Here is a 25931-nt window from a genome sequence, read left to right as displayed (position 1 = left end):
GAGAATAACAAAATTATTAGTAACACTAGAAATTGGGAATAATGTCTTGAAGAGGAAACCCACACGTCGTAAAATCTAATTAGCGTTATTAAGAGGCACAGGTACTTGGCTAAAATTGTAACCTACATTTGCGTGTCTCGTATCTCATTTTTGATGATTTCTTTTCAACAGAATCATTTTTCAAAAATGTACGACCGCAATTACGGCCACGAATGTGTCAGCTTTCAACAGAAAATAGATTTGGTTGTAGTCGTTTTACCAACTCTGAGAGCAAGCAGATTACTAAAATTTTCATAAACTGCTCATTGTTCTCAGAGTTGGTCAAACGACTACAACCAAATCTATTACCTCTTGAAAGCTGACACATTCAGGTCGCAATTGAGGTCGTACGTTTTTGAAAAAAGGATTCTGTTGAAAAGAAATCATCAAAAATGAGATACGAGACACGCAAATGTAGGTTACAATTTTAGCCAAGTACTGGCCCTAATGTATTTCAAGTGAGTGGTCAGTAGTATAGTATCAGTGTTACTGATAATTTTGTGGTTATGTTTGAACAGTGCGGGTATTCTTCGCTAATGCTAAAAAACTTAGTTCTTATGTATACCTCTTCATTTGCTTCCAGATTGCAGCAAGTTTTATTTGATACTTTTGGACACGGTCGGGCAACCTAGATATAAGAAAAAAGTGCGAATAGCTCAGGTGCTTTTATTTTTCCAATTATGTTACCTCATCAATACTCGTGCAGCTCATTCCGGACCAACTCTTTGCCTGTAGAGCGTTGACTGTGGATTCCTCTTCGCAAATGACGTTCTGAAATTTTAGTATTTAGTTCGTAAGTATTTTAACTTCTGTCTTTTGACCAAAATGGCTTCATACATCCTTTGTAAATAGATTCACTTGGTAAAGAATTTCGTTCAAATTTCTCACGGTCTCCGGCGGACCATTTTTTAGAAAATAGTTTAATTTGGAATTAAAATCCATCTTTCAATTTTGCAGAGTTCAGTTTATGACAATAGGAAAAAAAGAAACGTTGGTCAGCCTACTCGTTTTTGAAACTTTAAATACTGACGTCGTTTGGAGGGATTTTTTTTAAAGTGGACCAGGCTCCGTCGGAGCTATTTTTTAGCGACTCTTTGTTGACAAGTAAATTCTACCAACACTGTCCAATTTTTGCGTAATTCGTTTGCAAGCTGATTCACCACTCTGTTGTGTCTGTTATGCCGTAAAAGTTCACCCTGGGGACATGATCCTAGAACGTGTGAAAGTGTTTCGATCTCGTTGCACGAATCAATTCGACAACGGTTTGTTCCGGAGCTTCTACCAGGAATAACTCTTACTGCGGCGACATTTCCAACCATCTAATGGGGCCAAGGGCTATCTGGTCGTGTAAACAAATACTCGCTTAAAAATAGCTCCGACGGAGCCTGATCCACTTTCAAAATAATTTCTCTTGTGCATCTAACGTTTACTATGGTTTTGTTCCATATTACGGTAAATACGAGTATGACTTTCCATCGCCTTGATAACCGCTTCGCTCGTGACGATACAAGCTAGCACTTGTGAAAGTGAATTACCCATTACCAACTCTTTGCCTGTAGAGCGTTGACTTACACATAAAATATACCGAGTGTTCCGCAAAGAAAGATATTCCATCCAAGAATAAATCTAGCGGTACTCTCGTAGTCGGTTCGATCAGATACATGCTGCCAAATAATATTTATTTACTCACCATGTTCCATTTTGAATCCATTTTGAAATAACACATGAAATCAACAAAATTCTCATCATAAACAAACACAAAAATACAAACAAACTTGAACACACAATGTTGACAGTCACTTAAAACAGCAATAGAATACACCAAAGGCTCTATACCAGGGAAAAATTGACCGATTTTTAAACGTCGGATTCGTTTCTTACATTAGCCGCTTATACTATGAAAACAATTGCAGTCAGCTTCATTTGGATTTATAATGTGCGCGAAAATTTTGAAAACGCAAATATCTTTGTGGAATTTTTTTTTTTTATTATTTTTTTCAGGTATTTCAGGTCTTAGGTATTAAGGGTGATATATATTTGATCTTTCATCGATGTTTTATTTATTTTGTGTGAAGTACCTTGTATATTTAGTTTGAAACTTTTTACTGATAGAGTTACTTTAGTGAAAAATAGGTTTTATCACCTCCAACAAGAGAGATCGCTGTTTTTGTTTAGACACAAGTCTTCACAAAAGATTATTTTCCTTAAAGCTTATAGGTAGATAGACTTCAAGAAATCAGAATCAAAAGTCTAATTTGGTGTCTAAATTTCAGAAAAAAGTTATCCGAATTTAAGCCTATTTGTGTCACGAAAGAGAAATTTTCAATGCACAAATTCGTGTACTGTTTTTGGAAAATCTGTCGATAGCATTATAGGCTTTTCTCCGTCTCTGCCTCTTTATCATTCAACATAATCAATTTCACTGAAATCACTTAACGTATGGTAAATAATGGGGAGTTGTCTTAGTTTAGTCTTAGAACTTAAATTTCTCTGCGAGAGTTGTCCCATGTATACATTACAATTATCATAGGACATTACGGTTTATTGTATCGTGAGTTGCCTGTTAATTTTGTCTTCATACAAATGTACACGTTCAACTCTCGACTTAAATCTAAGTAAGTGAGCGCTTACAATTCGATCGATTCGTCAACAAAGTACGGAAAATGTATATCTTCGTAAAGTTTAAAGGCAAAGTATACAAAAAAATATCCGCAGTGCCATCATTTTGGGTATTCAAAGACAAAAATGGCGTTTCATGGTGTTGGTGGCCATTTTACGGCCTAACTTATAAATTGAAAAATATGACTCCGCCGCCCTTAGAAACAGATGTAGATGAACGCAAAAGGTGGACCCAACTACAGTGCGAAGAATATGTTCTTGACGGAAGTGAGTTCTTTTTCTTATGTGCTAAGGTGTTCTTAATGTCCTCGTCATCTGTAGGAACCTACGAAAAATACGAAACGGCCGATGATGCGATTTCACATTTATACGATTCGGACCAATTCGAATCAGAATTTGCCTCGATGGTTCCATTCGCGGAAAGTACAGGTATCGAAAGTCAACACATCACTGTTGGTGACAATCACAGCGAAGGGCAAGGTTGTAGCCACCCACTTTTTCTTTACTAAATAAAACTATTTTTTGCTCTATTGGTAACAGCTGAGACTACTACCGGAGGTATAGATCACCCGAATGAAATACAACCTATTGTGCAAGCAACAGAATATGCCGCCAACAAAACTTATATACAAAGAGTCGGCGGTTACATGCCAAAACAACCGAGTACAACCGAAACAACCACCAATACAACATACACGGTGTATAAAGACAGTCACACCGAAATAAATATGGGAACAGCCTCAGAAATGAGTAGCAGCGATTGTATTTCGGCCGATGCAACATACACCGTAAGTGATGGTGCTTATGGAGCTACAAGTGGCGGTGAGTAATAATTGTTGTTGCACAGTTGTTGAACAATTTCCATTTCCTAATTTATTTTTGTTCCAAAATATGGAAGTAGATATGGGAACAGCCACAGACATAAGTACCAGCGATAGTATTTCGGCCGATGCAACATACACCGTAAGTGATGGCAGTGATCTCAGTGATGGTGCTTATGGAGCTACAAGTGGCGGTGAGTAATAATTGTTGTTGCACAGTTGTTGAACCATTTCCATTTCCTAATTTATTTTTGTTCCAAAATATGGAAGTAGATATGGGAACAGCTACAGACATAAGTACCAGCGATAGTATTTCGGCCGATGCAACATACACCGTAACTGATGGCAGTGATAGTGCTTATGGAGCTACAAGTGGCGGTGAGTAATAATTGTTGTTGCACAGTTGTTGAACCATTTCCATTTCCTAATTTATTTTTGTTCCAAAATATGGATGTCTTACAAATGTTTACCACATGGGTCAAAATCTTGCAAGTGTTCTCCTAGACAACCATTCGCTCGTGTTGTTTCCCCCTTCACTTCATAAATATTGATATAAACGCGACAAATATCTGGTACATACCAAGCGAGGGTCTTTCTGAAGTGAAGTGTTCTCCCAGCGAATTAAAATCTACGCATGAAGTCGAATGCAGAACTGATACACCTGAAATACCCCAAAACTAAAATTAGAAGCGTTCTGCTACGCAAGGTTTTTGACCTATGGTTTGCATAACTGCGGTCTTGAAACCAGATGCCTATCAGTAGATTTAAATTGATTCGTGCACACGAAAACATGTGTTGTGTTTCATCGTTTACGTTCGCATTAGTGCGTACTCGCAAGTAATATTATTCCCTACGGCACCACATAGGAAATAAAGACCAGCGGAAAATTAACTTCCAAAGTGCATCTTACTTCGATGAGTTGCGCTTCCTTGGGGGCATATCTTTCTAGCCGCACTTCTTAGGCTTAACCTGACTAAACTAAATCGATATAAGTTACAGTCCGTTACAGCGTTACAGTCCGAGAGAGACTATCTGTAATATTTACAATCTTTTTGAAAGCTTTTCATGCTCATTTTTATGATTCATACTTTTTTATGTTCATATGGAAACCAAATATAAACCTTTTTGTAAATTTGAAAATGCATAGCCCTTCAATTGATTCTTTAAATTTATGAGATCTATAAAATTTAGACGAATGTGTCTACGGATCATTTCCACTCGACGACGACGCACCGTATTACCACTTGCAAAAGATGCTTGACTCAGAATTAAAACAGAAAGAACTGGTAACGTACTTTATTTCCTTTAATGATTCTAAAAACTTAGCTCGAAATAACTTTGAGGAATTCTTTGAAAACGTGCATGCCGAAATTTGATGTATTTTACATTAGCCGTTTTTACCCTGATTGAAACTGATCTTAGGTTTTCAATGACACCAAACATGGGTAGGTTAAAAGTACCTTTGAAGCGTAAGTTTGATAGTCAGTTCTTCTCTTAGAATATCTACGTATACAGAAAAGAATTGATCAAAAAATATGTGAAACCATCTGCATTATAGAGAGACAGCACTACTGTATAATGTATGGTCATATTTTACTAATACAGGTAACAGTTATCGATGTGTACATGTACAAATAGCTCTTTTTAGAGCATAAGATTTTCGCGAAATTTTTTGAAAAAAATATGTGTCTGTTTCCTTGGACCATGGACACTAGAGGAGGTAGAAGTAATTTTTCGAGAGGGAACCCCTCTTTTTTCTTAACATGATCAACCAGTGATTAACACAATGACTTATTAGTGATTAACCAACTTAATCGACGCAATGCTGCTAATAATCGGGAAAATTTAATTGAATGTTCTGGTTAATCACTAATTAACCATAGTTAATCATAATAATCATCTTGCTTACTCTAATTAACCATGTTAACCACAAAAGTGCGGCTTTTTCCTTGAATTTTTTTAAATTTTAAGATGTCAGCTCATCAAGAATCACTTTTATGTACAAAGTTGTCATCTATTTTTTTCTGTGTGCGTGGATCTTCGATTAGAGAAAAGCTGGGACAAGTATCAATCAGAAAAAACACTTTTTTGATGTGTATGTTTTTGATGCATACAAATCTTTAGAAGGTCATCCAGAATACTGATATTTTAGTGTCAATGAATATTGAACTCAGCAAGACAATATTTACATTGAGAATACTTGTATTTAGCAACTCGCGCGACTATCTGGAAAAAACTACATAAGAAAATTCCATGTTTTCGGTGTTCAACCACTTGTCACACGAAACGAGGAACTTTAAAAAAATATTTTTTGGTTTTTGCGACCTATTCACATAGAAAGATCACAAAAAAATGCGTTCGATTTTGGCATGCAAGCATTCAATTCTTTTTATTTTCTACTGTATTTTATTTGTTCCATTTATATATTTTTGTTTTACATCTATCCAGTGGTATGGGAGAAAGCGCTGCGATATTTCAACGTTGTGTACGATAAAATTCACAAAAAATACGAGCCTAGCAAAATCTGGCATTAAACACTTGAAATATCGATTATCGAATTCTAGCGCTCTATGCAGCGGCTTCTACCATACCACTAAACGCGTTGAACAGAATAGTGGCCTCTAACTTTAAATGCTCCACATATACTTACGAGTCAAACGAGTATTTACCTTTTGCCGTTGTGGAACGAATAAAACTGCAGAACGTTAAACATATAAGAAGTTAATTTAATTTTTTTTTTAATAATTAGAAGGAAAAATACCATAGCATTTTTGCTAAAAATGTTGTCGATTTCATTGACCGCATACTGGACTATACATTCGAGGACAATTTTTTTACGACGATCGGATTTCGAACTTGGCCCAAAAAAATCGACATCCGAGGCACCCAACTGCTAAAATGTTGGAAAGGTCTCTTTTTACTATTACATTTAAAGCTGAAAAATGAAAAACTATTGGATTTTAGAAGTCGTACACCAAAAATATAATGTTGGACACAACGCCGCCGAAGAAGCCATTAAAAAGGCGTGTACTAAAATACGCAACAAGGGTTCGAAAGATAAATGCCGAAAGCAGAATAAGAAATAAGAAATTAACAAAATCTACCTACTTCACAAAAATTTAGTTAAAAATTCAAAATTTTATTGTAATTTTTTTTTTGTTTTTGTTTTTAATAAAAACTAATCAGATCATTTCTCAACAGAAGCGTTTCAGTGTTGCTTGTGTCCATTGGAATTTTTATCGACAAATTCTTTATTATTTTGACAATTCAACTGTGAGCTTGTCACGCTGTGATTAATGATTATGATTAATTTATGATTATTAAATTATGATCGCTTGTCGTCTTGTGCTTGCTGCTAGCACCAGGGACTTTCCGGTGACATTTCATATGTGACAATTCACCGATGACAATTCACCGGTCACCGATGACAATTCACCGGTCACCGATGACAATTCACCGGTCACCGATGACAATTCACCGGTCACCGATGACAATTCACCGGTGACAATTCACCGGTGACAATTCACCGGTGACAATTCACCGGTGACAATTCACCGGTGACAATTCACCGGTGACAATTCACCGGTGACAATTCACCGGTGACAATTCACCGATGACAATTCACCGGTGACATTTCATGTGTGACTATTCACCGTCGACATTTCATATGTGACATTTCACCGGTGACAATTCACCGGTGACAATTCACCGGTGACATTTTACCGGTGACATTTCACCGGTGACATTTCACCGGTGACAATTCACCGGTGACATTTCACCGGTGACATTTCACCGGTGACATTTCACCGGTGACATTTCACCGGTGACATTTCACCGGTGACATTTCACCGGTGACATTTCACCGGTGACATTTCACCGGTGACAATTCACCGGTGACATTTCACCGGTGACAATTCACCGGTGACAATTCACCGGTGACATTTCACCGGTGACAATTCACCGGTGACATTTCACCGGTGACAATTCACCGGTGACAATTCACCGGTGACAATTCACCGGTGACAATTCACCGATGACAATTCACCGGTGACAATTCACCGATGACAATTCACCGATGACAATTCACCGATGACGATTCACCGGTGACAATTCACCGGTGACGATTCACCGGTGACAATTCACCGATGACGATTCACCGGTGACAATTCACCGGTGACAATTCACCGGTGACGATTCACCGGTGACAATTCACCGGTGACAATTCACCGGTGACAATTCACCGGTGACAATTCATATGTGACAATTCACCGTCGACATTTCATATGTGACAATTATTCACCAATGACAATTCACCTGTGAAGTCTGTGACAATTCAGCGTCGACAATTCATATGTTACAATTCACCAATGACAATTCACCAATGACAATTCACCAATGACAATTCACTGGTGACAACTCGCAGGTGACAACTCGCAGGTGACAATTCATATGTGACAATTCACCGGTGACAAGTCCCCTATGACAATTCACCTGTGACATTTGAAATAGCAAAATTAAAATTTTTCTCGGTGTGCGGATATCCTGCGATTATCATATCATGCGATTATCATATTGTGCGATTATCATATTGTGCTATTATCATATTCTGCAATTATTATTTCGGTAGTCTCTCCGTGATACGAGATATAACTTTATTTTCCGTGTGTAGTACGACGTTTTACTATGCGAGTGATGTAAAGGTTATTGCCTATACATGTAACAGCCTTATTACATGCACCAGCATAGTAAAGTAAATTTACCCTAGGTGGGTTATGTGTGAATTATCCAATCGTATAGGCTGTGGTTATGTATATGTTTGTGTTTATATGCAGAAACGCGTTATGTATGAAATATCAGCTTGCAGGAGATAAACATATAAACTTCGCAGCCGTTGACGATATTGTGTGATCAACTCAGGGTTGTCTTAACCTGTTCTTTCAGAACCTTGCAAATACACACCTCGACTCGTATCACAAAATTCGTAGACTCTCTATTAAACTCTCTCTCCCGCTTTTTTCTAGTCCTTATGCCTGATGAAAGTGGAGTGACTGAAGTCCATTACACACATAAAGAGTGCGATCGAAACATCATAACGACAACGTGACCGATTCACCGCACAATATTAAATTTAATATTTTCGAAAGAATTTTTCACGCGTGAAGCCTGAAACTCGTTCCTAGTAACAAAAACGTTACTTTGTGACGAAAGTGACCGTATAAAGAACGGATTTTTTTTTTGACAATATAAAATGTCTAAACGAGCTGCCGACGAAATGGCCGCCCCAACACAACAATTAATCAAACGATCGAAATCTGAAAAATTAACCCAAAATTTGATCGACTTGCACGATGACTATTTGGAATCGATTTTCAAGTGGCTGAATCTAAAAGATTTATTGACCATTGTCCGAGTCAGTAAACGTTTCGAGGAACTCGTCGGTTCGATTATTTCTAGACAGTACGCAAAAGATTTGCTCAAAATTACGCTTTATGAATATGATACAATGGATAAGGATCCGGATGTTCTCGTTCTGCGTGAAATGTCTTCAATTCTTCCGTTTTTACGCTGTTTCGGAAGCTCAACTTCGAAATTGATGGTCAGATTCGATGAAAAGAACCCTAAACAATGCTTGGCAATCGAAGACTATGTTCTGAAGTTCTGCAACGAATTAAAAGAGTTGACATTGGATTATTGCCGAAAAGGAGCATTCGACCGTATCGAAAAACCATTTCAGCAGGTGGAAATCCTCAGTTTTACCGGTGGTCACCTGGGCCACAATATTTCCAAGTTCAATAAGTGGTTTCCGAAGCTTCGAAGTTTGACCATATCGCACGCTAGTGTCGCCAACAAGTATTGCATCGAAGAAACAATGCCTTCATTGGAGCATATGAGTGTAAAAATCGGATCAGCATCGAAAGTGTTTTCTAAACAAAATATTGACGGATCGGTACGCTCAAATCCGCAGTTACGGAGCTACAACTTAAACAATGGTAAGAATGGCGGTGCCATTTTTTCAGTGATATGAACGATACAATTATTTGTCTTTCTTTCAAGGTTGCAAGCCTCGTGATCTTCGCTTTGTCAACTGTGAGTTGAAACAACTCGAAAAGCTCGAATTTTGGATTCATCCACAGAATTTCGAGAAAGGATGTATCCAACCGATTATATTCAAAGAGGTGAAGGAATTGACCCTGGACATTTACGATAAAGGATTCATGGTGATGAACGACCTTTTCGAGCGTGATTCTTCGAAAAAACATCGATTAGTTTGTCCCAAACTGGAACAGTTGGAGGTTCGCTGTTATCATTTATACGAAAAATACTTCGATTTTGCTCGCGGGAATAACTTGAAGAAATTGACAATGTTTTCCCAGTACGATGGTCCATCCATTGAATTCTTAACGGAATATGCTTCGCATTGGCCGAACTTGACCGAAGTAACTATTCAAGTGGATAGTCTAAGTGCCGATGACATCGTAGAATTCATTGAATCGTGCCGGCATTTACAGCGACTCAACATATCTGATGAACGGAAAGATATTGTTCCGAAAATTGAGGAACTGAAAGCCAAGCTTCCACAGGAATGGAAAGTGGTTTCCATGATCACGAAATGCTATTGCTATGACTTCGAACACTCTATCATTCGTCAGGCGAGCGCTCCTTAAATTTTTCATATTTTTTTTCTTCGTATTTCAATATTTGAGTTTCGTTTTCGTTTTTGATTTTTATAAGTTGAAGAACTTCTTCTAAGTATATAACCATAGCGTTATCAGTCCTTGTAAAATACAAAACTAAATTTTTGTATTCATGAATAAATATGCCATTTTGTTGATCAACATTGATATTTGTTGGGTCTTTTGTATAAAGATTTGAAGACTGAGAATATCTTAAAGTTAGCTCTACTCTGTCCATTTCTAATACCGTCTAATGAGCAAATGATCAACACGGAAGACCAACCAACTCCCTTTCTTAACACTTATCTCCCTGGCAACGTAGAGAAACTGAATTTGAAAACACCACCACGACTGTGAATGTTTTCATATTATCGTCAGGTGTTGGCTTCACAAGCGTATCCCTATCTGCGTGACCACCCCAAAGTTTACAGCCTTGCTGACCATGTACTTAACGACCCACTTCCACTTACAACATACTTTACGACCCAATCTTTATAATTAGTTGCAATACTGCAGACTGTCGACCATTTGCGAAGTTGATGTTTGATAGAAATCAGAGTGTGTTTGATAATGTTTTAAATGGAGTTGCGACACCTACGATTTTCTTACTCTTGTCAAGTTTCCTCTATGAAAATGGCGAAATTTTGACTTTAAGCTGCTATGGCCCTGACCATCGATATAATATAGGGTAGATAAGTAATGTCAAAGCAACTTTATGCGGAAAGATCACATGCATGTATGTGTAACGTAACTTACGTTGTGAAAATTTCCGAAATTTCGTTCTTCTTGTCTCATTATCTACAGTATATTATATTGATGGTAGACCCGTGCAATGCAGTATTTAACCACGCGGTGTTCTGGTTCTGTCATTACGTTTATTTGTGAGGCTGAAGCTCGCTCACCTTTACCGTTAGATTACCGTTAGATTACACATCCTCTAACGGCCATATTTGCACTAAATAAACACGCATTACACAAGTGTGGAGATAATGGCGAGGGTTGCAACCACAAAAGACAAAATCAAAAGTTCCACACAATTACGTAAGTTATTATTACTCATTAAGTCACCGGGAAATGAGTTCTAACGCTAATGTCAATGAAGTAATGACTTATTACCCTTCGGGTCGGGCCCCACTCGTCAAAATAAAAATTTGGAACCACGGACATAATTGTTGGTTTTCCAGATTTCCAGGAGATACAAACCACGAAGATTACAAATAAACGAAGGAATTTATTAATTGACATCCGAACAGTTTCACTAATAATTTAATTGTAGATAAGACTCCGATACACTTTCTTCAAGGCTTACTAACCCAGAACATAAGCTTACTTGATCATTCAATTGGAAATCCAACAGTAATGTTCTATTAAATTTTCGAAAGTGATAATGAAATTGAAACAACTCTCAAGTTGTAAATTATATGATCGAAATTGTATGGTCATGTAACCAATCCTTCAACTCACTGGAATTCACCGAATTTCATCAAATTTTATTTTTGAAAGATAAGAGAGTCCAAGAGTACATTACAACGCTTGATTTAACTGATGATATACTATCGGTCGCTTAGTCAGAGCCATCGATACAATATACTGTAGATAATGAGACAAGACGAATGAAATTTCGGAAATGTAGCACGCATACAAGTGTAAAAAATACGAATCACAACACAAAACGAAGAGAAAAAGGAAATTGAGAAATGCAGTTTTAATCTTTCCGCATAAAGTTGCTTTGACATTATAGTCTAAGCAAAATAATTATTCTTCCATGGAAAGCTTGAAGTAGAAGCAACACTAAAAAAACATTTATTATTTAACATTTCACAGCTTGTAATATAATTTTCATTCGATTATCTTCGTCAATAATAATTGAAAAAACCAAAAACAATAAATGAAATCAAATTCTCACAAAATAATTTTTTTTTGAAATCGCGCCATGTTGTATGTCAAAAATGTTAATTCATGGGAGAGCCGCCGGCTGTAATATTCAAATCAATGACGTTAGTACGGTTATGACGGTTATGTATAAGAAACACATTATTGACTGTGTTTTTGTTTTGATCTTGCAATGGCTACATGCAAATTTTGCCTGATTTCATTTACAAATGATGAAAAACCTACCACCCTCACTCAAAAAGGCGTTAATGGATTGATTAAGGGAGGAGCACTATATCCAAATGATGGAATTCCATTAATCGGAGATAAGGTGAGAGTTTATTTCATTAAGACTTAATTTTTGGTTTGTTCGAAATGTTTGTCTACGTTCTTCGTGTTAGATCCATGAGAAATGTCGTAAGAAGCGAATGAAAGAATGTTCGAAATGTGTGCCTCAAGTTGATGATGCTGCTGAAAGTCAGTTTACATGTAGTGATTGCTGTATGTTTTGTGCAAAAAGTATCTCTTCAAATGAAATGTCCAAGAACAATGTTCATCATGTCAAAGCTGCAAGTTTCCGAGAAACGCTTTGCCGAGTAATAACAGAGAGGAATGATGAATGGGCCATTCAAGTGGCAGAAAGAATTGAAAATTATCCGGATTTTGTTACTGCAAATTGCGCCTACCATCAACAATGCAACGTGAACTTTCGTACTGGAAGAAACCCGCCGAATGCTCAACATTCAGTGCAAAGAGGAGCCCCAGTTAACGAGCAATTGAACGAGTCGTTTTTGAAACTGGTTACATTTCTCGAAGAAAGCAACGAACCATTTTCAACCAGTGATTTAAATGAAAAATTCCGAGAATTCTCTGGAGGTGAGGCGTACACGGTTCGGTATTTGAAAGAGAAACTCGTCAAACATTTCGGTGATCAAATAATTATCTTGAGTCGCAATGGATTATCTGATCTCGTCGTGATGCGAGAAATCAGCAACCGGATGATCATCGAATCGTATGTAGCAAAGACAAATGCGAACCGAATTATAGAAGATGCTGCAAATATCGTTGTAAAGGAGATCAAGTCGATGAAGAGCAACAAGGAGACATATCCATCACCGAGCGAAATATCATCACTGGATTCGTCTCTATCATTCATACCTCCGTCATTGCAAATATTCTTGACGACAATTTTCGGTGGACAAAAGACGAATCAATCTGCACGAATTGTGTCAATTGGTCACGCCATCATTCAAGTTTGCCGACCACGATGTTTGTTGTCTCCGATTCAACTCGGTCTAGGCATTCAAGTTAGCGTATTAACGGCATCCCGGTTTTTGGTTGACATTTTGCACAGTCTAGGTTTTTGTTGCTCGTACGCAGAAGTGCGTAAATATAACTATTGTGCCTCCATCGCCAACAACCAGTTAGACAATCGACAGTTAGATCCTCCAAGCAAAGTCACGAAATATGTTGCTGACAACGTTGACCACAATCTGTGCACATTGGATGGAAAAGGTACATTCCATGGAATGGGAATGATATCGATTGAAGCCACTGAAAACAGCCGCCAGAAAAAGATTCCCCGTATCAATGTCACTATGGACGATGTTAAAAAAATTAATTGTGTTGAGATAATCCACTACTCCGAAGACGTTGATTTCAACATTGGGATTAAGTACAAAAAACTGTCTCCAACTACGGTCTACGATGCATTCAATAAATTAGATTTACTGTGGACATTGTCCTGGCCTTCTGTTCCGGACAGGCCAGCTTGGTCGGGCTTTATGCAAGCCGTAACTACTGGCTCATTTTCGGTGAAACCGACGATTTCGTTCTTACCAATGATTGACTTAAGTTCGTCAAATCTTACATGCATATATTCAACGATGATGTTTGTTACGAAGGAGGCACAGAAAAGTGGAAGCACGCCGGTGCTTACTTTCGACCAACCACTTTATTGGAAGGCGAGATCTATTATCGAATTGGAGCCAGACTCAAGCATCTTGAAGCGAATCGTCGTTATGCTTGGTGGCTTTCATATGAAAATGAGTTATCTAGGCTGTATCGGATACATTATGACTGCATCAGGGTTGGAGGAAGTTTTTCAACAAGTTTACGCTCCGAACAGCGTCCTCAAAATGTTAAGTGGAAAGGCGATAGCGCGTGCTATTCGTGCTCATCTTCTTGTGTATGCTGCTCTGAATGCCATTATCAGCGACAAAATATTCAACGAGAGTGATAAAGCAATAATAGGTGATACTTCGGCTCATTTACTAATTTCGCTCTTTATTCAATTCAAAATAACAATGACACTGACGGCAAATCGACTAATATAACATCACAATCGTTAATCCGTGTTATATGCACTCCCTTGAAGCTTCTCTGCCCAACACCACAGCCAATTTTCGATAAACTATTTACTTCAAAAATATCTGTCGGATTAGAATCATGTACTATTCGTTACGAAACTCGAGATAGAAAATAAAATTTCGTATAACATCACACGCAAACTGAACTTTTTAGCTTTCCGTCCCTTGTCATGTGGCAGGTAATTACATGAAAATGGATAAAAAGCTGAAAAGTAGAATTTGCAAGTAAAGTTTGTTGATCCGAGGCTAAGCCTAGGTCAACAATCACACGAAAACGTAACTTAGCCCGAGTTTTGTAATGAATTTTACATGCTTTTGAAGTCTAAACCTACGTTCGACTCTAGGGATAACAGAAGTTTGTAAATTACTATGACGAAAATTGGCTGTGTAATTATGTTGCCGCGTTTGAAACATTCTTTTCCATGATTTAATTTAGTGTAAAAGTAAAATTTCAATTAAATTTGCAGCTACGTTGTACGATAATGTCGCCCATAAAAAATTAAGCGCATTGGATTTAAACGATAACAAAGAACTCATTCAAATGGATTCAACACTGTCCACGGAAAAAATCAAATTACAAATGCAAGGTGCAACTTGCGAGTTGTGGATACAATACATGAAAATGTTGGACATTTTTAGGACCAACGTTAGAGCGGATCGCACAGGTTAGACTGTCTTCCGAAATTTTTTCCGCAGTATTTTAATCATCTGTTATTTGCATTCAGCCAATTTTCAGCTCCATTTAAAGTCCGTCGAGACGATGCTACCTTTCTTCCCAGCAGCAGGTCACAATAACTACACGAAGAGCATTCAAATTTATCTTCAAGATATGCACGCGTTAAAGGTGTCCAATCCCGATGTACTCCAGTTTTTTGAAAGTGGCCACTTTGTGACAAGACGAACAAATCGGTTCTGGGGTGGCCTACCAGATGATTTGATAATCGAGCAGGTTGAATTTTCTTCTACGTTATTCCATTACACTGTAAAAATATAAAAAAAATAAATTGAAACTGCCGAACATTAGAAAGACAAGAACTTTAATGGCTTTCGACGGTGGACCATGTACTATTGTGCACTATGATTTTCCTACATGATTCCTAATTTGATTTTGTGGCTAAGTTAAAGTGTTTTTTTATAGGTTTTAATGAGAAGTTTGAAATCTACTGGTGGTCTTACGCGTGGAACAGGATTCGGAGAAATTCAACGAACAGTTTGGTTAAACGCAATGCCGAGTTGTGGTGCAATAAATGAAGCTATGCAGAGTTTGTGCCGAAAAGTACTGGAAACGAGTGAACAACATAAAGAACTTGGACTGACACGAAAAAAGAGAGATATTTCTGATACTAAAATTCTCTATGATTACTTGAACGAGAGAAATATTTTCGGCGACATCCCCGGTCTGCGAAACATTGTCGATGGCGTTGTGTCATCTCCACATTGCAATCCGAATGACGCCGAACGCATTGGCTTAAAAATACTGGCAAAAATGAATGGAAATGACTCGGCAGTATTTGTCTTCAGAAAAAAAGATCAAGTCATTTTAATGAACTCAAAAACTACTGTACAAATCGACGATGAGAACGTGCAAATTGATCCGGAAATGTTGTTCCAACGGCTGCTGTTCATTCAAAACAATCGAAACAAAGATGAGCTTGAAAGCATCTTACAATATGAGTTAACGCAGCGACCACCAGTATTCTTTGACGAAAGAGGTTTCTTACGAGATGGAAACGAGCTTGCGTTGGCCGACACCTTGTGGAAAAAATATGGGTCAAAACTAACTTCCGAATATGAAACGGTAGATGAATGTGACTATGTTTTGAGCGGAGATTGGTTGATACATGAAGTTTCTTGGCAGACATCTGAAACATTCAATGCCATATGTGGAAGGTAAACGGAAACTTTTCACAGCAAACTCATAATTTTCGCTTAAAAATGGAATTTTGCAGATATGTTGAATTTGTTTTGAGGCGATACGGGAAGTCAGCAACAGTAGTTTTAAGTGAAGTGGAAACTGTTGCGTCAATAATCGATGAAAAAATTATTCGAAGTATGAAGGGAGTGTTTGCATCCGAAATTTCATTTACTGGCGACACTCCATTGAAAACTAAAAAACAAAACTTTCTCAACAACGCCAAAAATCGGAATGAATTCACTAGGATGCTATCAAGAACGTTGAAACAAGCGGGTTGCAATGTGTTTGATACTGTTGGGGACCCGAATGTTGTAATCGCCCGGATCGCAGCATCAATGTCCCTGAATAAAACTGTTATTGTTGTGGGCGAAGAAGCGAATTTGCTAACATTAATGAATTTCTACACAATAAAGACACGTTTTGGGCTGTATCTTCGATGCGCAAAGAAAGTTAAGTCCGCATTGAACACACGATTGTGGAACATCGTGCAAATGAGGAAATTGTTGGGCGATGAACGATCAAAACATTTGCTCTTCGTTCATGCTTTCGGCGGATGTCAGTCTACATCTCATATTTTTGGAATTGGGGAAGGAACTCTCTACAGCAAATTAGACAATAAGCATTTCGCAGGTTTGTATAGAAGTCTTTCGTAAATATTGAGGTTAGAGTCAATTGCCGTCTTAATGCTGAGGTTTTCGTTGTAAAAAAAATTCAGATCAAGCAGATGTCTTCTGCAACCGCTTGGCCACACAAAATGAAATAATAAAAGCTGGAGAGCAGGCTATGGTACTTTTGTTCAAAGGGGAACAAGGGCAGACGCTAAACAAGTTACGTTTCGAAAAATACAAAGAAAAGGCAACTGAAACTGGCAATGTGATTGCAAAGCGTCTACCCCCAACTGAATCTGCCACAAGTTGCCATAGTTTGCGAGCGTATTACCAAATTCAAACATGGATGCAACAAGGTAAAGCATTAAATCCATCGGACTATGGGTGGAGAGAAGCGAATAATCGACTTACGCCCATATACACTAACCTTCCACCCGCACCCTCAACGCTGTTGAGCTCAATTCGATGTGGTTGTAAAAAAGGATGCGACACTCTTAGATGCAACTGTAAGGGCGCTGGATTGCGTTGTTCAACCGCTTGTAAGCACTGTGATCATATTACATGTAAAAACTACGACAATTCGTTCGACGACGAAGAAGACGATCTAATGGATATTGTAGATTACTTAGAGTTAGACTGTTGATCGTACTTTTGTCTTTGCATTCTATTTGAGGTGAAAAACCTGATAAAAATCGTAATTCTAAACTTGCAATAAAAACCGGTTTCCGCAGAATGACTTCGGTTTGTTTTTTTTAATTAATTAAATCGGCCTGAACGCTCCTTGCAATTTTGTCAGCAGTTTGGCTCAAATGTGATAGTTGTGTTGAGATAGGAGCAAGGAGCTATGCTTTTACGACAATATTGTTTTGACTTTCATGCAGGCATTACTTTATTCGGAATGAAAGTTACTTACCCCCAGGCGACTCGTTTTCATTTTCAATCTCCGAAGCGTACACGCAGCAGCCTCGAACATCATATTCTTTAACTGTACACTGAAATTGTTCGGTCTTAAAATGCAAATATTTTACGCGAAAGAATAGAAGAATAGTAGATTCCCACTCACATTTCACATCTGTTTCTTCGCCACCAAGTACGACAGAAAGAGTAGCATCTGTTTTCGACAGTAGACGACTTTATAATTTATTAAGTTTAGCACCTATTTCCAATCTTCAAAATAACAAATTTGTAAGAATTCATGACACAATTATTTAGATGAATACACGGCCGTCATCTGTCAAAATAGCAAGCGGCATCTCTCATGTCAAAATATGCCAATACATACGTCATTGCAGTGGCGTTCGATTTAAAAATGTGAATTTTTGTACGGAATTTTCAATTACGTTTCTCTTGTTTTTTAGCTAAGGGAAAATCGAAATAGTTGCATCGTTCGATTCCTTGCACGTTTTAAATCATTACTATATATTGTTGCAATTTCTTCTGGGTACTAACTTATTTTGCTTAGACTATTACTTATCTACCCTATTATATCGATGGGTTCTACTGGGTCTACTGACGGAAATTTACGAGAGATAAAAAATTATGTCGACAATTTTGAGATTATTAAAAATTTTAGTTACTTTACTGCTAATTAAACGCGTATTACTTCAGTTGTGTGACATTTGCAATGATCAACAAATCTGATTACGTAGGTTATACTTTCGAAATAGTTGCAGAAGTTGGAAAAGACCTAGAAAAAAGTACTTGGAGGAATACCATAAGAGCAGTTTACCAAGTATGTGGAGCTATTGTTGGTGATTTAATTGGTATCTTTACCAACCAGTAAACATTTCCTCGCCTTAACAAAATATACATCGAACATTTCAGGTACATATTGTGGGGGTGAATGCTGCGTCAGAATCGGAGCAACTGCTGGTAGATTTGTCGCTGGAAAAGTTGCTGATTTGGTGATGGATAACTGGGAAGTTGGTATGCAGCAAAAAATCTGTAACCTATGTAAACAACCTTTCTATGCTAATTCCTATGCTGGTGAGGGCGATCATCAAATTTGTAACAATTGTGTATGCGGAAGGAAGCCACAAAGTCAACCATCAACGCAAATTCCGAAAAAAAACAAGTTTTCCTCGGTTTTTGAGTAATTTGATTAGTGGTTTAAAGTTTTTTTTGTTAATTTTCGACGAACTGTATCATCATTTCGGATATGGCGTTGCAGGTTGACTTGACTGATCCCATTGCGTAACTGAATATTGCTATTGAATAAAGGTCTATGGAATCAATATTTTGACACATTCTCCGCTGTCTTTGACTGTGGGATGGGTGCTAGGCTACCAATTGCTGTTAACATCTTATGGTTATCCCATTTTACTTTGAAAATTGAAACGTTGTAGACGTCCCTCTATAATTTGAGTTCAATAGAAAATTTTGGCCGTCCCAAAAAGTTGATTGTGAAGAAAGTTGTATTTATAGAGTAATGAAAATGCTGAAGTTAGGACCATATCTAATTACAACAAAGAGAAGGTTCTAATACATCACTGGGATTCGGTTATAAAACCCATCTTATTTTTACACTTTACAGTCAAGCCAATTGAAAAACGAATGCCATATTGATACGAGCAACACTTAGTTGGGCTTGAAGTGATACCCATATTTCAAGCGAAATATGAATCACATGAAAGGAGACAGAATAAGTTTAAAGATCAATGAAAGTATACTCTATAATCTATATGGTCAAAATTTGTATGGAGCGGAGGAAGTAGCGATTTTATATAAACAAACTCACCTTTCAATGAGAATAGGTAAAAATCCGACGTGGTGCCACGGCCTATTCAAAACGTTTTCAAACCCACCGTGGAATTGTATACGAAAAATGAGACCAAAGTTTCCTTGTTAAGCTTGTTAACGAAATAGCAAAGGAACAAACCAGTTCTCTTTCGCTGTATAGCATGTGCGTACTTGTTCAAGCCGATTAAAAAAGTCTCTGAGAGTGTTAAGATCTACAGACTATTTGATTATTAGTGAGGTTATAATCAAATCAATCAATTTTGACGAGTCTGGCTTCATTCCTATTGTTTTACGGGAAAACCGGAATTTTCGGTTCGGTTTGAACCGAACCGTAATATTCCATTTGGTCTAAACCGAACGGAATATTCCGGCTTTTCGGATAACCGGCTCACCTCTGCACTACGCTCCGTTTAGGAATCGGTTCATCCGTTTACGTGACAATTAAACGAAAGCCAGTAATTTTTAAGAGAGAACTATGTACTAAATGGTGACAAAATTGCCAAATTTTTCATCGTAAACGGAGGCTAAACGGAGAACTTTTCCGTAAACGGAAACTGTGCGATTCGTGCTTTAGTTTAATTTTTCGCGCTACAATCCTTACATTGATGAAGAGAGCGAGCGTTTATTTTTATGTTGAACGCACACATGCTGTATGTCAAAAATTTACGGAGAGAGTATTGTCAAAAAAATGCATTTTTTATTCAGTGTTTTGATCTCTGTTTGTTAAATTAAGAAAATATTTTTTATTTTTTCATTGTTCACAAGTTGCTGCGGGTGCTTTTAATATTGAAAAGTAACTATCGGTAAACGCAGTTATGCTCATTTATAAACGGACTTTATAGCAATGCGATTTGGATGAATTTTAGCCACAAAAACGCTTTATTCAAATGGCGCAGCAGTTTACTTGGTAAGCAAAATTTTGATTTTATTAAAAATTATTTTTAGTATCACAACACCAGCACATCAGAATTTTTCGAAACAATTCTGTTTTCTTGGATAGTGAGACATTTTCTCCTGATGTGCGGTTAGGTAACATTTCCGAAAGTCGCATAATTCGTACATTGAATTCGTTTCAATTAATAATCGTATGCAATTTAACAAAAAAAAAAGTTTTTTTCTTTTCTTGTAATATCAATCGTGAACGTTGATCGAAGCCACAAAATACACGAATCAGCTGCTACTGTTTCGCACACTAAACAATCGTGAATTCTTTTGATTAAATTAATTGAACATAATTGAGAAAAGAGCCTCTATTAAACTCAATATAAAGTATAAAATGTTGATTGGAACATTTTATTGTAGCGCTTAATTTAAAACTTCAGATGTTCGGTTGATAAGTCGAAGTCTACTTAAAGTTTGTCTAACTTTTATATCTATACGTGTGCGTATTGGAAAGATAAGAATAACAAAATAAATTTTGATTTGTCATTTAGGTACCAACCAGACAACCACCACAGATATGATGAACCATCAACGTCTTACAATCAGTATTCGGTTCCACTGTGTTCAACCAATGATGTCCAGTTACGATTCTTATGTCCAGATGATTTGGAAGAAGTAATTTCCATGTTTTAGATTTGCGTTCTTTCATTCTATAAACGAAGCGTTTCGTTTGCTTAGCGATCTTTATAATGAACGAACCACTCTGATTCGATTCGTAAAATTAACGATCCTTAAAATTAGAAAATTTTCGAGTTTTTAAGATTTTAATGTTGCGTTTACATTGTATAGGTCCGAACATTATGCCAAGACTGGTTTCCACTGGACTACCCGCTTTCATGGTAATAATTTCAGTTTTTCGTTACCTCTACTGTTTTACATCAATTTCCGACGATTTGTTTTTTTACTTCAGGTACATTGATATCACATCTAGCACAAGATTTTTCGCTTTAGCTGCTATCTATGATTTTACGATAATTGGCCTAATAGTCGCCGAAATAAAACCGTACCTTAGGCTAAACAAAGAAGTAAGTCCGCCAAACTTGTTTCAATTTCGGTCGTGAAATTTATAATTTTTCTCAACAGGACAAAGATATCTTACCTGAATCTATGGGCAGGGATGTTGATGTAGGCTACATTCTATCGCTGGGTGTTCATAAAAAATTTCGTCGAAACGGCATCGGATCGCTGCTGTTGGATTCGCTGTTATCCCATCTGACCACAGCCGAACGGTCGAAGGTGAAAGCGATTTTTCTCCATGTTCTGACGACAAATCAACCGGCGATTTTATTTTATGAAAAAAGACGGTAGGTCATTTTGTGTTGTATCTATGTGTCATTTATACATGAATGTCCTTATCATTTTCAACAGCTTTCGGATGCATTCCTTTCTGCCTTATTATTATTGCATCAGGGGAAATTGTAAGGACGGATTTACTTATGTTTTATATATCAACGGCGGACACGCACCTTATAGTTTATTATATCCTTTTCAATTTGTTGTCATCAATTTGACAAAAAAACAATTTTTGGTGAACAAAATTACGTTTCAGCTTTCATCGTTTTTTATTCGCATAAAAAATTAATTTTCCTTAACCACACAGCACAGATCATTTAAAAAATTGGTGTTCATTACTGCGAAGAACCGGTGGTGTGTGTACATGGATTGGTAACCGAATTATTGGCGTATTTCGATGGCTAAGACATCGAACATTCTCTCGCTTCAATTTTGCGACCTGACACAAACTATGGAATGGGATCAATAGTAAAGTAAATGTATATTAATTAAGGACAAAAGAAAATCATCAGAAAATTGGATATGAGTCAACGAACTGGAAACAGTGACACCTGGCTGTAACCATTTTGTTGATTTTGATTTTAGCTGCATTTCGAACATTTAACATTTAAAAAAAATTCCTCTTGTGATTCAGAGTGTAGCGCACACATAATAACTGTACGATAGCCGGATCAGTTTAAATTCTCGCGTCCCATTCGATTGGTTGTTCGGTGTTTTTTTTTTAATTTTAAAACATTTCTGCGTACAAAATGGAGTCAGAATTCCTCTCGGTTCGATAGCCCGGTCTATCGTTATTTTGTTCCTTTAAATTTTAAATTTCGCGCTGGTTTTCTCTCACGTAGCCAGTCGCTTTTAGCATTACGTTTAACAAACTCGTCTGCGCCTAATATTATTTTTGTATTTTGATTTGTACTTTACTTACTCGTTATGATAGATAACGAAATTCACATTTGTAATAAAAAAAAACTTTTTTATTTTACCACGAGCTCAAAAACTAATTTACGCTTGAACTGTCACAAATTTTATGCCATGGAGTCATTGTAACGTGAATGCTTTACTCTCGTAAGAAAATTTATTTTCAGCATATCTTCTGAGCCTGTATACGAGTATTAGAAGCTAATCCAAAAAATCACTAAAAACTACATGCGTCTCGTAATATTCGACGATTGTCTCTTTGACAATTGCCATAATACAACGTTTCAATAATTTCAATAATGTTTGACGAATGTGCGAAATTCGTAGTGTACATCAACACACTTGATCACCTCGATTGAAACAAATGTTGTCTTACAGTCCATTCAAGTAATGTCCTGCTTGGTTCTGTTGAATTCTCGAAAAAATATTTTTTGCAAGTCTTTTTGACTTTTTCGAGTTTTATTAAAATTTTTCTCGAATTTCCAGGAAACAAAATCGAAAAACATCAAGAAAAATATTTTCTCCAAAATAGGCTCTGCTTTTTACAAAAAATATCCAAACCAACGCACTTCAAGCAAAAGTGCTTCTAATCACAGCTGCCAAATAGAGTACTGGTTTGTATAAAAATTTGTTGAACAGTTTTTTACAGTGTTAAAAATTGTTTAATACATCGTCCAGTTTCAATACTATATTTACAGTACGTTGTCCGAACACAAGCCTTACATGGTTTATTTTCTACGTGTATTCATCTAGTTGTGTTAACAGTGCACACTGCACCTTGAAGACGTACACACATCGGTGTTGCGAATTCAGTCTTTAGTGTATTGATTGTCGGTTATTAAATGAGTGTTAGTTTAATGGAGTTGTTGAATTCAGCTGTTAGACATTGTAACAAAAAAAGTCGAATCTTTCTTGTATAACAAGTAAAAATGTAAGATGACTAGAAATAGAAGCCACAACTACTTAATTGAGCGATACCTAAGTCATCTAGACAGTGATTTTTTATTGATTTAGCACTGGGTACAGTCCGTATCAAAAATCATACTAAAAATTTGAACTCAGGTTATGTGTTGGAAACAAATATTTCATGGAGGACGAAAGCAATCACTTCTACCATGGTGCGTTTTTCCAGTTTGAATACTCAGTAAATCAGTTCATTTGAGAGCAGTTGACAAGGATAGTTACATCGTTTCATGCGAGAAATCGATAATCACTAAACAATTTCCTTATTTTCGGAATCTTCATTTTCTGCTATTTTTGATCCCGAACCGACACAAAAGATAAAATTTTTTGTAAAATGTAAAATTAAATTTTGGGTTTTATTGAATTTTCACTTGATTGTTGAACATTATATAATGAAGAACGAACCCCCGGTTATAAATTATTTTTGGTTAATTTATTTAAGCGTTCTCTTGGAACGCAATTATTTTTTTTGCATCCTATTACATCTTAAAAACAAAATGGTTAATTTAAATAGTTTCAATGTAAATACAGTGAAGACCACACATAAAGCATATAGTTAAATTATATTTATATTTAAATGAGATTCAAAGTTTTTACAATAAAAATATCTGATCAAATTGATTTAAAAAAAAGTACGAGTATAAAAACAAAAACAAACAAAAAATGAAAAGAGAAAATAAAATATTAATGTTTTTATTGATGACAGTGGATTGTTTCAATTTTCACAATTCTCCATGCACAAACGGAAAGCGCGTATCACAATATAATCACTAAATCTGCTAATTCTGCTGTTTAAGATATTTTATACCGTTTAGTGCACGTAAAGCTAACGATAGCGGGTCGTCTCATAATGATAAAAAGAACGTGACTCAGATTCCTATAGAAATTCACGTTTCGATGACATGGTCGAGTGTTGAACAGTTGAAAATTTATATTTTCATCGAGGATCAGCTGAAGGATTTTTTTTTCGAAAGAAGAAATTTATCGTCAAGTCGAGAGAGTTAAGTTCGACTACTGCCATTGAAATGACACCAAAACAAATAAGTGGTGCTAGAAAAATCACACAGTGTACAGAATACCTACCGCTTCGACATTTTCTGTGGCTCAGAGCTTCACTGAAAATCTTTTACTTCATTCGATTTAACATGCATTTACTCCTACTCAACGCAGTACTTGTTTCTACAAAGCGTTTCCTAATCGATTAATTTTTGGCCGAGTCTTTAACTCTATTTTTTACCATACCACATTTACAACATTTACAAAAATGAGCCATCGTGGCTTCGGGATGATAAGTGTCTCAGCCAAAAATATGTCACTAAATTCTATGGGTCTTTCAACAATTTTTTTTTCAGTTCCTAGAAATTTCTAAAATTGTCTTCAAATATTTTTGAATGTACACTAGAGTGTTTCAGCGAGATTAATAGGGCATTAGTTCATGCAGTCAAAATTTGTTTTGCGTACGTATCTATGGGATTACGATGAAAAATAGATTTACTCGCGTGATTGGGTCCGTTAGCGAAGGGCTCGGTAACACAATCACTCTTCGATCGTTTACCTTTTAACTTAAAGTGACAGACCACCCCACTCTCGTATCAATTTTTTTTTCCATTATTTCTCCCACAGATACGTAATCCACTATTTTGCTATAAAGAAGACCACGACCATAAAAAGGACAAAGTTGATTCCTATTGACATTATTATGATTTTCAACTACGCTAGGGCTGTGTTTTGTTGCGTAGAAATGGTTCGACAAATTAGGTGTTAAGTGAATGTCTCTGTGTTTTGTAGCTACAAATTTTGGCTCGAATTACATCTCCAAACCCCTTGATGTTAAGTATTTTGTAAAAGTATAATTTATAACCTACAACATTTAACCTGTAAAAGGACTAACATTTTGAGTAGCTATTTATGACCGCCATAAAGCAAATTCGAAATTTCGAGGGTTTTTTATGTAATGTAGTTCCGTAGAAGGATTGGGTTTTTCGTGTGTAATTTGAAAAGAAATTTTAAAAATTTACATAAAGGGAACTTCATTAATCACAAAATTAATTGCATTAAAAATATGAATCCCGACAACACACTTCAAGTATTAGTGGTACAACTGTAAATAGAGAAGTCCTATCGTTTCTCCTCTAGTTAAATATCTCTGCTAATTTTCATTC

At 36.6% G+C, this 25931-nt stretch overlaps 3 protein-coding genes and 1 long non-coding RNA gene across 6 annotated transcripts; 3 read left to right on the top strand and 1 right to left on the bottom strand.

The window, feature by feature from the left end:
- Window positions 1-2487: 2487 nt before the first annotated feature.
- LOC119079551 (serine-rich adhesin for platelets-like) lies at window positions 2488-6652 on the top strand. 3 transcript variants are annotated; one of them, XM_037187541.1, is made up of 8 exons: window positions 2494-2925; window positions 2980-3138; window positions 3199-3480; window positions 3560-3673; window positions 3753-3857; window positions 4671-4765; window positions 6229-6388; window positions 6444-6652. In XM_037187541.1, the coding sequence occupies exons 1-8, from the start codon at window positions 2703-2705 to the stop codon at window positions 6563-6565; spliced, it is 1260 nt and encodes a 419-aa protein (XP_037043436.1). In that variant the 5' UTR covers window positions 2494-2702; the 3' UTR covers window positions 6566-6652. The 3 variants fall into 3 exon arrangements, with proteins under 3 accessions (XP_037043435.1, XP_037043445.1, XP_037043436.1); XM_037187540.1 differs by having other exon boundaries at window positions 2488-3138; XM_037187550.1 differs by lacking the exon at window positions 3560-3673 and having other exon boundaries at window positions 2488-3138.
- A 1852-nt stretch (window positions 6653-8504) lies between these two features.
- LOC119079540 lies at window positions 8505-10310 on the top strand. Its single transcript, XM_037187531.1, has 2 exons — window positions 8505-9469; window positions 9534-10310. Exons 1-2 carry the CDS (start codon window positions 8728-8730, stop codon window positions 10142-10144), a joined length of 1353 nt encoding a protein of 450 aa, XP_037043426.1. The 5' UTR covers window positions 8505-8727; the 3' UTR covers window positions 10145-10310.
- A 3972-nt stretch (window positions 10311-14282) lies between these two features.
- LOC119079636 lies at window positions 14283-18304 on the bottom strand. The gene is made up of 3 exons (XR_005088201.1): window positions 17981-18304; window positions 17831-17909; window positions 14283-15374 (listed from the first exon to the last, which is right to left on the bottom strand). It is a non-coding gene; the product is annotated as an uncharacterized LOC119079636 (long non-coding RNA).
- Window positions 18305-20332: 2028 nt separating this feature from the next.
- Window positions 20333-22619, top strand: LOC119079620 (N-alpha-acetyltransferase 60). Its single transcript, XM_037187620.1, has 7 exons — window positions 20333-20563; window positions 21090-21213; window positions 21388-21437; window positions 21509-21623; window positions 21682-21902; window positions 21967-22077; window positions 22202-22619. Exons 1-7 carry the CDS (start codon window positions 20544-20546, stop codon window positions 22332-22334), a joined length of 774 nt encoding a protein of 257 aa, XP_037043515.1. The 5' UTR covers window positions 20333-20543; the 3' UTR covers window positions 22335-22619.
- Window positions 22620-25931: the final 3312 nt, after the last annotated feature.

Source organism: Bradysia coprophila, chromosome III (assembly GCF_014529535.1).
Source record: "Bradysia coprophila strain Holo2 chromosome III, BU_Bcop_v1, whole genome shotgun sequence".
In the NCBI taxonomy this organism is placed as follows: Eukaryota; Metazoa; Arthropoda; class Insecta; order Diptera; family Sciaridae; genus Bradysia; species Bradysia coprophila.
This window is presented reverse-complemented; position numbering and strand designations above follow the sequence as displayed.

Coding starts and splice junctions, on each gene's coding strand:
- LOC119079551 (XM_037187540.1), top strand. CDS start 2,703: ATGTATATCTTCGTAAAGTTTAAAGGCAAAGTATACAAAAAAATATCC. Junction 3,674..3,752: donor TTATGGAGCTACAAGTGGCG/GTGAGTAATAAT, acceptor ATATGGAAGTAG/ATATGGGAACAGCTACAGAC. Junction 3,858..4,670: donor TTATGGAGCTACAAGTGGCG/GTGAGTAATAAT, acceptor TATAAAATTTAG/ACGAATGTGTCTACGGATCA.
- LOC119079540 (XM_037187531.1), top strand. CDS start 8,728: ATGTCTAAACGAGCTGCCGACGAAATGGCCGCCCCAACACAACAATTA. Junction 9,470..9,533: donor GAGCTACAACTTAAACAATG/GTAAGAATGGCG, acceptor CTTTCTTTCAAG/GTTGCAAGCCTCGTGATCTT.
- LOC119079620 (XM_037187620.1), top strand. CDS start 20,544: ATGGCGCAGCAGTTTACTTG. Junction 21,214..21,387: donor GTCCAGATGATTTGGAAGAA/GTAATTTCCATG, acceptor TACATTGTATAG/GTCCGAACATTATGCCAAGA. Junction 21,438..21,508: donor CTGGACTACCCGCTTTCATG/GTAATAATTTCA, acceptor TTTTTACTTCAG/GTACATTGATATCACATCTA.